General features: G+C 36.0%; 1 protein-coding gene across 1 annotated transcript in view; it reads right to left on the bottom strand.

Annotated features, from left to right (window-relative positions):
- LOC125658068 (macrophage mannose receptor 1-like) overlaps nt 1-14,046 on the bottom strand; it is a 48,562-nt gene that overhangs the window by 17,984 nt on the left and 16,532 nt on the right. The window contains exons 6-10 of the mRNA XM_048889151.2: nt 13,542-13,636; nt 8,856-8,995; nt 7,742-7,869; nt 5,852-6,024; nt 2,078-2,199 (exon numbers count right to left, since the gene is read on the bottom strand). Of these exons, the coding sequence (XP_048745108.1) occupies nt 2,078-2,199; nt 5,852-6,024; nt 7,742-7,869; nt 8,856-8,995; nt 13,542-13,636 (658 nt within the window). The remainder of the gene's footprint in view (nt 1-2,077; nt 2,200-5,851; nt 6,025-7,741; nt 7,870-8,855; nt 8,996-13,541; nt 13,637-14,046) is intronic.

Here is a 14,046-nt window from a genome sequence, read left to right as displayed (position 1 = left end):
AAAGCGCGGTGCGTTAGCATACAAATAGAATAAGGCGCGGTGCGTTAGCATACAAATAAAATAAGGCACAGTGCGTTAGCATACAAATAAAATAAGGCGCGGTGCGTTAGCATACATTTAAAAAAAAAAGAAGATAATTCATTACATTTCTGAAACCTTTTCAATGTGTGCATTTTTGATTTATATCTTAATTTTTTAAGTAAGTAGCGATTAACAGGACATCCATGAAAAGCAAAAATGATGTCATAACGTAAAAGAAAAGAGTGCGCAATGCTGAAAAAAATTAGTCCAGTTCTTGAATTGATTTCAATTATGTCTCGTAAACATCAACTTATTAACAAACCTGTACAATCTGAACTGGATTTAAATAGTTCATATCTCTTCAAATCTATCTAATTGTAAACTGCGTAGGTACACCGTACATATACGTATAGTTACTATAGGTGCCAGTGAAATTGAAAATACAATTACTGAAAGAAGAATTGTTGGAAAATCCCGCACTTGGATTAATTTCTTGTGTTTGTTTGGTGATATTGACCATATTAAAGGTAAGATAAACTTCACTGTCATTGAAATAGGTGCACTTGTGTTGTATGAGAGGGGGATGGACAACAAATTAAGCTTTATTTTCATTCTGCGCACGTGTGGTCAAGTATAGGAAATGGATAATTTGTCTGTAATAATAATAGTAAGGGTATATATCACACCACCCCCTAATAAGGGGTAATAACAATTTTATTAGGAGGTGGTATGGTATAGACCCCCACTATTATTGGTACAAAATCACCGGTTCCTGTAGGGCTAAGTGCGTGTCGCTCAACAGTGTTCATACGCCTAACAGATTTATAGTGATTCTGTCTTTGCATGTATAAGCAAACGCTTTAATGCATTTTATCACAGGATTAAAGAGTAAATGTAAATATTGAAATATATAAGATGGGGAATTGGACTCAATTTTTTTCAGCATTACACACTATTTACTTTCACCTTGTGACGTCACATTTTGCTTTCCATTGCTGTTCCGTTCATCGCTACTTACCCTGAGAATAAGACGGAAGATTTAAGATATAAATGGTTGTTTGATTGTATTTTGCTTAATGTCTCTCTCGTGAATTTTTCACTAATATGGAGACGTCACTATGACCGGTAAAGGGCTTTAATTAGGCCTTTGCTCGGCGTTTACGGCCTTTGCTCGGCGTTTACGGCCTTTGAGCGAAGAGGGATCTTTAGCGTGCCACACGTACTGTGACACGGGACATCCGTTTTTAAGGTCATCTCCGAGGACCCATAACATTCACAACTGATACCGAGCATTTGGCGATAGAACTGTCACTACCTGTTCTAACGACTGAGGTTTGTCGCGGCCGGGATTCAAACCCCGGCCTTCCGCATACGGGACGAACGCCCTAACCTTTAGACCACCGCAGCGATGAAAATCCACACATTAAAATAGGTACCAAAAATGTAACTACATTAAAGCAATGAATTATCATTTTATCATTTTTCGAAAGATGTAGTCTCATAATTGCAACGGTGCAACACATTTTCACAACGCGCTAAAGCTACGGCTTTAGAATAGACTCTAGTTATTCGATCTTTGCATTTATAACCAAATATCTTTAAAAACTGCATTATATATATATATATATATATATATATATATATATAAAAGCAGGAAAATATGCAGTTCCAAAAATATTCAGTGATTTGAATATATTTTGAAACTGCATATTTTCCTGCTTTTTTATTTAATCTATCTTTTTTCTTTCTTTCTTGATCTCCTTCATAAAATTATTCTGTGTTTTTAGAACACTTAAGTAAATTGACAATTTCCATCAGAAAATGACAATACGTATTTTGAGGCCAAAATGGTCCTGATGTTTAGTCCAATGGCGTAGCTAGGTTTGAAATATTTGTAAGCAGGGGGTCTAGGGGCGGCAGCCCCCAGAAGCTGAGGACATTTTTCGTAATATCTAATAAAAATTTAACGAAAATATTTGTAAGCACGTGCATACAGTACTACAGTGTAGCTACGCCACTGTAGTCTTTTTGATGACTAGAAGCAGGAACTACTTACACATATTGTTGTAGATATACATCGTTGTTAAACCATTTCCAGCCTTGCGGTGACTTAGTGAGACCAGTCCAGAAATATCTATCCGTGGATCCAACTACCGGCATTTCTCCAAGAACATATGTCTGAATGATTATAGAATAACACTCGATTTAGAAAAGTCAATATATATACTCATGAATGTTTGCAGCATTACGTAGACCTTGAAACATGCCTACAATATTGTCAACTAATCGTAAAAAGATAATTCTATATATTTACATTCACTGAATCTTTTCTCATATTTCTATCGAAATTGACATTGCTTTCGACCTCGAAAATGAATACATGTTTGTTGCAAACTAGTCCGATCGAGTTTTGTATTTACCACCTGTCCGCATAATTATTACCAAATATGGAGTGTCGTCAAAGTCAAAGGGTGTATTGGTTGTTCCATATAAAGTAACAAATGGGTCAACGATATTCACTTGTACATAATTACAGGACCACGATATTCACTTGTACATAATTACAGGACAATGATATTCACTTGTACATAGTTACAGGACCACGATATTCACTTGTACATAGTTACAGGACAATGATATTCACTTGTGCATAATTACAGGACAATGATATTCACTTTTACATAATTACAGGACACCCATATTCACTTGTACATAGTTACAGTCACTTACAGGACAACGATATTCACTTGTACATAGTTACAGGACAGCGATATTCACATGTACATAGTTACATGACAACGATATCCACATGTACATAGTTACAGGACCACGATATTCACTTGTATATAATTACAGGACAATGATATTCACTTGTACATATTTACAGGACAATGATATTCACTTGTACATAATTACAGGACAATGATATTCACTTGTACATAGTTACAGGACAGCGATATTCACATGTACATAGTTACATGACAACGATATTCACTTGTACATAATTACAGGACAACGATATTCACTTTTGCATAATATTCACTTGTACATAATTACAGGACAATGATATTCACTTGTACATAATTTCAGGACAATGATATTCACTTGTACATAGTTACCAGACACCCATATTCACTTGTACATAGTTACAGGACAGCGATATTCTCTTGTACATAGTTACAGGACAATGGTATTCACTTGTACATAATTACAGGACAATGATATTCACTTGTACATAATTACAGGACAATGATATTCACTTGTACATAATTACAGGACAATGATATTCACTTGTACATAATTACAGGACACCCATATTCACTTGTACATAGTTACAGTCACTTACAGGACAACGATATTCACTTGTACATAGTAACAGGACAGCGATATTCACATGTACATAAATACAAGACAACGATATTCACTTGTACATAATTACAGGACAATGATATTCACTTGTACATAGCTACAGGACAATGATATTCACTTGTACATAGTTACAGGACCACGATATTCACCTCAGCAACGCTCATCAAAGGAAGTGATATTTTGTTATTCATCTCTTAAAATGGACATCATTTGAGAAGTTGCACAGAATTTTTTAAACGAAAAACGACATTCAAACTTTTTTGTCATCAGATTTGTATTATTGGATTGAGATGTTTTGTTACCGGATTTATTTCATTAAATTCGAAAGTTATTATCTAGACCAGATTGCGTCCACTTTTGAATTTGAACTTCAAAGTCCATATTAGTCTCGCGTTCCCCAGAATTTCGCTCCTGCAAAGTCTCGAGAGCGAGAGTCTGGGGAGAGCGAGATTAGGTCCAGATCAAACTCTCAATTCCGAGGTTAAAGGTCAAAGCTACAAATATTGAATATCCATTAGGCCTATATATATTCATCATTACAGATCTAGCAATAAAACAAATACCTTGTTATCTACATTCGATAATCTTGATTTATACCCGATAAGCTTAATTTTGTTATTTATATTCGACAATGTGATTTACACATGCTAGATGTAAAAACGGAGTTCTTTGTAAAGGCAATTTTCATTGGTGGAAAATCTGAAAGTTGGATTTGGCGTAATTTTAGTCGCCCTAGCATCAAGATGGTTGGTTGCATAGTGGTATATTGTTTAAGGTAGCTCACTACACTAAAGTTTATTTATACTCTGTATGATCAATGGTTAAAGCATTGGACTGGGAAAAGAGAAGAAGAAAAAGCATTGGACTGGTGAACCGCAGATCTAGAGTTCAAATCCCCAGAGTCCTTTGTTCATATGTGTTGAAATAATTTTTTTGAAAATCATGTTTTTATCCAAATTTGTATATTGTTTTTTTTGCCTTTTTGGCATATATACTTATTGTATATCATCATATCTTTTATGATTAAATCAATTCGTACTGATTTGAGAAACTATTTCTGGGTGTAGTGAGCCACCTTAACATCCCGCTCAAGAATTCTGCATTCATACGTAGACGCCACCATTGTCGGTGAAAGGTCCCAAAATTTAGACCTTTGAACAGGGAGGGATCTTTATCGTGCCATACCTGCTGCCACACAGGACCTTGGGGGGGGGGGGGGGGGGGGGGGGGGGGGGGGGGGGGGGGGGGGGGGTTGCTGGTCTCATCCAAAGAACCGCTCCATTTAGTCGCCTCTTACTACAAGCAAGGTGGTACTTAGGACCTATTCTAGCATCAAGATGACACATGAATTCACCCATATTGATTGTAAGTGAAACGTATGATTTTAAAAGCATGTGTTGCTCAAAGTCTGTTAAGTATTGAAGTCCATCCACTCGATCGCCGTCGGAGCTTAAAACTTAACATCCCAATATCCTCCCCAAGCACAACCTTTCTGACTCAGTTATTGAGATATATTCTCTGGTTAATTTTGCTTAAAATGAATACAACTAAGGTAGAAAACTTCACATATGAAAATTTTAAAAATTGTACATGCAGTGTATGAATTACACAGGGGCGGGTCCAGGAATATTTGAAAGGGGGATCTACTATTAATTTTGGTTTTCAAAATGCGTTATTTTTACCTCTTTTTAGCGAAATTTTATGACAAGGAGGTGTTTCAGACCCCCGATCCCCCCCCCCCCCTGGATCCGCTACTATTACATACATGAATGTATATATATGCCATTAATCATATTGTGTATCGATGGATGATGCTTTTGAAATGGAAGTTGCTGAGAGCATCTCGAAGCCATGAAATATCCTATCCGATTTCCTATGCTAGTATCTCATTTCATGTTGAGGGTCCTGAGTCATGTAAAAGTGGATAAACGGTGAAACAAAGTCAACAAAGCGTCTGATGACATTCAAACTTGCAATTTCGTTTAAAAAATCATCAGCGAGTTAATCGTAGTACAGAGATTGGCGTTTTATTATAGGTGATACGCCACGGGGTTACGCGATAGTCGGAACGGTGTTTTTTAATCATGGACTCATACATGTCATTGTTACTGGTCAACGTTCACAAAGTTGGTCATAATTTAAAATCTGTTTAATTGATTTAGAATAATTAAATGCAAGACTTGTCGCAGAATTGTCGACTACTTCTGAGTATGTAATTATAATGGTACAGGTTATGTTAGTAATTGAATACAAGCAATCGGTGACTATTGTTATGGTTTATGTAAAGACTAACGTAATGTTGACCAATACGAAGACAGCAATATTCAATTAAACATTTTTTTTTTGTTTAACTTAGAATTATCATTCACCGATCGATTTGAAATTTTAAAAAAATAATTTAAATTAGCATTCACTGATAACCTTTCCTTTATATGAAGTTGTGATAAAACAAAAGAATTACGCCATCGTTTGCGTTGTCCAGTGTCACCAATTGGGCGTTTCCTGCAGGGAAATTCTTGTTGGCACACCACTGTCTGGCCTGGTCCCAAGTTAGTAGCTGTGTGGGATCGCTGAAGTTACTGAAGTAGTAGCAGGAGTTGTCAGTTATCATCCACCCATAGGGACAGCCTGTGTCTGATATCACAAAATACAGGTATTTAACTAGATACGGACAGCCTGTGTCTGATATCTCAAAATACAGGTATTTAATGAGATTCAGTTATCATCCACCCACCTGTGTCTGATATCAGAAAATACAGGTATTTAATGAGATTCAGTTATCATCCACCCACCTGTGTCTGATATCACAAAATACAGGTATTTAATGAGATTCAGTTATCATCCACCCACCTGTGTCTGATATCACAAAATACAGGTATTTAACGAGATACGGACAGTCTGTGTATGATATAACAAAATACAGGTATTTAACGAGATTCAGGTATCATCCACCCATAGGGACAGCCTGTGTCTGATATCACAAAATACAGGTATTTAACGAGATTCAGGTATCATCCACCCATAGGGACAGCCTGTGTCTGATATCACAAAATACAGGTATTTAACGAGATTCAGGTATCATCCACCCATAGAGACAGCCCGTGTCTGATATCTCAAAATACAGGTATTTAACGGACTCAGTGAAAGGAAATATTCCTGGGGAGCTAAAACGAATGCTGCATACAATTTTCTAAACGGCTTATAAAACCGAGTATGATAATTATTCATATTTTTTAGGTTATGTTAACACAAATACACACACACGTGCGCGACACACAAAATAAATTTAAAGCAACTGTTTACTTAGTAATCGTAAAGAACTGTCATCAGTCGAGGATATTTCATGTTAATGACTTTCCTTTCTTTTAACATAAGGGATAGCTAAGTTTTAGAGACAAATAATGGTCGTCGACGTCATTCTCTTGAAATCGCAAGTTTCGAGCACTCGTCATATGGGGAATCCCCGGGACCTATTGAATGTATTCCAGGGTATGAGATTGAAGCATATATCTTGGTAGTTTCTGTGGAAACGAGGGGGTTATTTATATTCGGTCTTTCCTATTCCCCCTCGTTTCTGTCCAAGCCTTCATAAAGTATATGGGAAATCAGTTGCGCTTCGGTTTGAATTTATTTTAGCTTACTTTTGATGTGAATCGTTCGAAAACTTATATAAATCAATTCATGAATGATTTTGCCGCAAGGGAATACAATTGAAACCATTCAATTCAACACTACATAATCGTCGTCATTTCAAACACTACATCCTTTCGCTATCAAATTCGCCTCCATGATAAACAATGACTTCAGCGCATACATCATTTCATTTTGTAAAACACCTAAAGGCCCAAGAGGGGTGAAATGCCTTACTTTAGTAAATCGCACAAAAATCTAACTTTTTCAGTTCGTTTTTTCATCACATGCATGGTATTTTTGTGAATGGACATATTTTTCTGAATATGAAAATACAGAAAACAATAAAGATAAAAAGGAAGTTGTTACATAAATTATTCTAAGTGTTTGGTGGAATGAAAAATAAAATAAAATGTAAATTAAATGTAATCGCATGTTCGATATTGTCTGAAATAAATGCGCATATTGTATTTGCTATACTGTTTGTTTTGAAAATGTCATTGTTATAATAAAATATAAACATTATAAAAAAAAAAACTAAAATAAAAAACCAATCAAAAAAAAAAAAAAAAAAGGAAAGACCGAATATAAATAACCCCCTCGTTTCCACAGAAACTAATATCTTGGAACTTGTTGAAATTGCAGTTATCAAAGAGACCTACCAATATCTTTTGTGTGTTCCAGTTTACGAGTACGTGTGCGTGTTCCTGATCGCAAATACCTTGTGTTTGATCCAGCTCACAAATGAAACCCATTTTTCTCGTGCACTGCCAGTTTGTCATCTTGGCCTGAACGTTGATAGCACCGCAAGTGTCCTTGGGGTTGTTTGTAGGGTATTGTTCCCAGTTACTATATATTTAATGAAGCAAAATGTTTGAATTATTTGAATATTATGATTGAAATTGCAGTATTGTACCCCAGAGCTACATGTATATTTATAAAAATCGTGTTTATAAGAAGTAATCGTAGTAATATCGTGTTTATAAGAAGTGATCGTAGTAATATCGTGTTTATAAGAAGTGATCGTAGTAATATCGTGTTTATAAGAAGTAATCGCAGTAATATCGTGTTTATAAGAAGTAATCGTAGTAATATCGTGTTTATAAGAAGTGATCGTAGTAATATCGTGTTTATAAGAAGTGGTCGTAGTAATATCGTGTTTATAAGAAGTAATCGCAGTAATATCGTGTTTATAAGAAGTAATCGTAGTAATATCGTGTTTATAAGAAGTGATCGTAGTAATACCGTGTTTATAAGAAGTGATCGTAGTAATATCGTGTTTATTAGAAGTGATCGTAGTAATATCGTGTTTATAAGAAGTAATCGTAGTAATATCGTGTTTATTAGAAGTGATCGTAGTAATATCGTGTTTATAAGAAGTAATCGTAGTAATATCGTGTTTATAAGAAGTAATCGCAGTAATATCGTGTTTATAAGAAGTAATCGTAGTAATATCGTGTTTATAAGAAGTAATTGCAGTAATATCGTGTTTATAAGAAGTAATCGCAGTAATATCGTGTTTATAAGAAGTAATCGTAGTAATATCGTGTTTATAAGAAGCAATCGTAGTAATATCGAAGGAAAATCGCAAATGCATCGTATACATCAGCTGGATTTTTATTTTCTGCAACGATTCAAAACTAATTCTAAAAATGCACGAACTTAAACATTCAAACCTTCTTCTTTTCAAACTACATGTACCAATCAAGAAAGCGGGTGAATTTATTTAATTCTAAAGAGTCAAGTTGTACTGGTATGATTCTAGCCGTCGTTTACATTTTTCATAATCAAGAGGTATCTCTAATGTTTTCGGACTTTAAAGATGTGATACTTGCATAGTTAAGTTATTCAGGGGCTGGTAGCCATCCCAGGTCCACATTCCCGAGGAAGTAAGTGTTCCATCGAATCTGAGATCTGTAAGACTGGTCCAGAATCCATCTGTAGTGTAGCCCGAAACCAGCTGCTTCAGAGCAGTCTGAATAAAATCAAGCAGTCTGGATAAAGTTAAGCAGTCTGGATAAAGTTAAGCAGTCTGAATAAATTTAAGCAGTCTGTATAAAGTTAAGCAGTATGAATAAAGTTAAGCAGTCTGAATAAATTTAAGCAGTCTGTATATAGTTAAGCAGTGTGAATAAAGTTAAGCAGTCTGTATAAAGTTAAGCAGTATGAATAAAGTTAAGCAGTCTGAATAAATTTAAGCAGTCTGTATATAGTTAAGCAGTGTGAATAAAGCTAAGCAGTCTGTATAAAGTTAAGCAGTATGAATAAAGTTAAGCAGTCTGAATAAATTTAAGCAGTCTGTATATAGTTAAGCAGTGTGAATAAAGTTAAGGAGTCTGAATAAATTTAAGCAGTCTGTATATAGTTAAGCAGTGTGAATAAAGTTAAGCAGTCTGTATAAAGTTAAGCAGTATGAATAAAGTTAAGCAGTCTGAATGAATTTAAGCAGTCTGTATATAGTTAAGCAGTGTGAATAAAGTTAAGCAGTCTGTATAAAGTTAAGCAGTATGAATAAAGTTAAGCAGTCTGAATAAATTTAAGCAGTCTGTATATAGTTAAGCAGTGTGAATAAAGTTAAGCAGTCTGAATAAAGTTAAGCAGTATGAATAAAGTTAAGCAGTATGAATAAAGTTAAGCAGTCTGAATAAAGTTAGCAGTATGAATAAATTTAAGCAGTCTGAAAAAAGTTCAGCAGTCTGAATAAAGTTAAGCAGTCTGAATAAAGTTACCAGTATGAATAAAGTTACCAGTATGAATAAAGTTAGCAGTATGAATAAAGTTAAGCAGTCTGGATAAAGTTAAGCAGTATGAATAAAGTTAAGCAGTATGAATAAAGTTAAGCAGTATGAATAAAGTTAAGCAGTCTGTATAAAGTTAAGCAGTCTGGATAAAGTTAAGCAGTCTGAATAAAGTTAAGCAGTCTGAATAAAGTTAAGCAGTCTGTATAAAGTCAAGCAGTCTGAATAAAGTTAAGCAGTCTGAATAAAGTTAAGCAGTCTGTATAAAGTTAAGCAGTATAACTTATACAATTAACTACATATACAGACGAAACCTATGTTAAAGATATAAATGTTGATGTGGTCTCTGTCAGAATCGATATTCGGCATGGGTAGAATATGAAATTAGCTACATGTACCGTCCTATCTGTATCTCAATGTATATTATCAGAAAAAAGAACCCACAGTTACTTCAGGCACAATGTTTTTAGGTCACCTGAATTCATTCAGGTGACCTATTGCTATCTGTTTTTGTCCGTCGTCGTGCGTCGTGCGTTAACATTTGAACATTTTCAGCTTCTTCTCTGAAACCCCTGAACCAATTTCAACCAATTTTGGCATATAGCATCTGTGGGTGGAGGGGAACAAAAATTGTGAAATTCGTGGTCCCTGCCCCCCTGGGGCCTGAGGGGTGGGGCAAAAACCATCAAAATGAGTGTAATTTTAAAAAATCTTCTTCTTTACTCCTGGACATCAAGAAGCCAAACTGTGGGTATAATTATAATGAGCGTTGAGCCCTCTACCAAAATTGTGAAATTCATGGCCCCTGGGGCAGGGGTTCTTGTGTTAGGGTTGGGCTCTATTGGTCATATAGTGAAAATGTAGAAATTCTTTGAAAATCTTCTCTGTCTCTGGGTATTAAGTAGAAAAACTAATAGCATGGTAATGATGAGCAAGGATGCCTCTTTATACCCCCCGCAACAAGTTGGGGGGGGGGGGTATACTGGAATCGGGTTGTCCGTCCGTCCGTCTGTAGATGCAATGGTTTCCGGGCTCTAAAGCATTATGCTTTCCACCTACCGTCACCATATCATTTATATGGACTACCCATGGGATGAAGATGTTCCCTATCGATTTTGGGGTCAAAAGGTCAAGCACACTGGACATCGAAGTAGCAATATGGTTTCCGGGCTCTAAAGTGTTATCCTTTCCACCTACAGTCACCATATCATACATATGGACTACCCATAGGATGAAGATGATCCCTATCGATTTTGGGGTCAAAAGGTCAAAGGTCAAGCACACTGGACATTGAAGCAGCAATATGGTTTCCGGGCTCTAAAGCGTTATCCTTTCCACCTACAGTCACCATATCATACATATGGACTACCCATGAGATGGAGATGTTCCCTATCGACTTTGGGGTCAAAAGGTCAAAGGTCATGCGCACTGGACATCGAAGTAGCAACACTCAGAAAAGAGGTAGTTTATACCTATTACCAACACCCTTTGGGAGATTGGGGTAAGCGGGGGGGGGGGGGGTATTCTTAGTGAGCATTGCTCACAGTACCTCTTGTTAAAAATTGTGAAATTCATGGCCCCTGGATCAGGGGTTCTGGTGCTAGGGTGGGGCTCTATAAGTCATATAGTGAAAATGCATTATTTCTTTGAAAATCTTCTTCTCTGTCCTTGGGTATTAAGTAGACAAACCAATAGCATGATTATGATGAGCAAGGATGCCTCTTTCAAAATTGTGAAATTTATGGCCCCTGGGTCAGGGGTTCTGGTATTAGGGTGGGGCCCTATTGATCATATAGTGAAAATGCATTTTATTTCTTTGAAAATCTTCTCCTCTGCTGCTGGGTATTAAGTAGACAAACTAATAGTATGATAATGATGATCAAGGATGCTTCTTTCAAAACTGAAATTTATGGCCCCTGGGTCAGGGGTTCTGGTGTAAAGGCGGGGCTGACCACATAGCTATTCAATGTTTCTTCCATCCAAAAGTAAAATTCTTATATTTAAACACAAACCTAATTCAAACATTGGAAGGTTGTTACATGATACTCAGGTGACCTATAAGGCCCCTGGGCCTCTTGTATAAGCGTATTGTGGACTAAATGATGTCTAGCTGCAATAATGTAGCCCTCTTCGATTGGGGGGGGGGGGGGGGGTATCCAGTAAAATAACTATAAAGTGAAAGTATTAAAGTATAGAATCATTTTTTTTTTTACGTTCATGATGCTGATAACACGCAACGGTCGGAATTAGCCAAATTGAATCTCGCGCTTTAGTGTACCATATATGAAATTTTATGTGTACCCTAGGATAAGCACAACAGATTAAAACAAAGAAACAATGGACGGTTATCTACGGAAATACCGGGGTATGTCACTGTAAAATGAAAAATACCGCGGTATATTACTGTAAAATGAAAAATACCGGAGTATATTACTGTAAAATGAAAAATACCGCGGTATATTACTGTAAAATGAAAAATACCGGAGTATATTACTGTAAAATGAAAAAAAAAAATTGCTGTGTCGCACGTATGAGATACTGAGTCGTACATACAACATACTATAGGTCGTACGTACGGGATATACACCTCCGTATGTATCATTAAATTTACATTCAGATGTTATGACTGATATCCATGTTTGTCAACCCACAAGTTGCAACCACCATGGAGTAGCTTTCGTTAACGTAATTGGACGGATCAGCATTGTGTTGTTTGTTATTGTTTACTGTGACATTGTGATATAAGTATGATGTCAACTTGATGTGTATTCGGCATAAAAAACACACAAGGTTTTCATATCAAATTCATGCTGATTTATAACTATATTATAATGGGTGATAAACTAAAACAAACATAAGACCGTGATACTTTATAAATATACTGACCACCTGAAGTTTCAAACTTCATTGTTTTGTTAATCAATATTGTAATATCCAGGCATATCTGATAATAACTTTGAAAAGAAATACGCAACTCAGAAACCTTCTTTGTTTGATTTTCAACGCTCGGAATGTATATGAAAGGTGAAGATAACGAACAAGTGATCAATTTCACAATTCCCGCATGCATTACATAATAGAGAGTTGGGCAAACACGGACCCCTGGATATACCAGAGGTGGGATCAGGTACCTAGGAGGAGTAAGCATCTCCTGTCGACCGGTCACACCCGCCGTGAGCCCTATCTATCTATTTATATATCATGTAGTAGACCCTATACATGTATGATATTTCCCCTAATAAATACATGTTTTGGATGTATTCGATTGTAAGGACGCTGGTGTTAGCTGGGGAGAACAATTATGAGGTGATGTTTCGATGTTACTACCATTTCCTAGTCTAAGGAGTATGAAAACATTGCTGAAACATCAATGATTGTGCACTTGAGTTTGGGGAATTAAACATTAATTTTTAAGTTCAGCTTTTCACTTCCTTGATGATCATTTCAGGTAGAAACTTTTGATAATTTTGTAATATATGAAACATTTTCTCCGGTGAATTTGTCAAATCCTAACTAACTGGCAAGATGAACTCTGTCATACCATCAAATAACTTTCCTATAAGGTTTTATTCAAATTGTTCTGGAGAACTAAAAATCCTATACTTTAAACCTCTATAGATGATAATGAACATTTAATATGTACATGTAGAACCTTTGGTTTCTCTCAAGAAATAAAAAAGGGGTCGGATTTGCCATTTTAAGATTAGGAAAATTTATCCGAGAATTGATTTACATTGTTGGAGTATACGATTGTTATAGGTTTACGAGTGTAATCATACTAACCATATCTGCAGCACTGTTAACCTGGACCAGCTTGGAAAATGTAGTCCCGCAGTCGAAGTTCGCATTCTTTCTGGACACCATTTTGGTTGTGACCATTTGGTAGCAGTAACCATTTCCAAGGTCTATCCAGCCTGGATCACAGCCCAGGTTTATATAATCGCCATAAGCAGATCCTGAGGAAATGTTATACTTAGGTAACTATGATCACAGACTATTGATGGTATTCCTATATAAACTGATGTCTACAAAAATAGGATTGAGGTTTTGAGGGAAATGAACATCTATGTTTGCAATCCATCAGGAGTTATCAGCTAAGTACATCACGACAGTTGATACGCCGTTTTATCGACAATAGTTATTTAGACAACAGTAGACTACGTTCCAGCTTTTATGACATATCAGGGCCGTAAATTACATGGAGGCGGAGGAGGCAGCTGCCTCCTCCAACTTTTGAGCCCAAAAAAATTAAAATTTAAAGTTCATTAGAATTTATGTTGTTTCCAAT

Source organism: Ostrea edulis, chromosome 9 (genome assembly GCF_947568905.1).
Source record: "Ostrea edulis chromosome 9, xbOstEdul1.1, whole genome shotgun sequence".
Taxonomy (NCBI): Eukaryota; Metazoa; Mollusca; class Bivalvia; order Ostreida; family Ostreidae; genus Ostrea; species Ostrea edulis.
The sequence above is the reverse complement of the archived record's forward strand: the minus strand, read 5'-3'. Positions and strand labels throughout refer to the sequence as shown.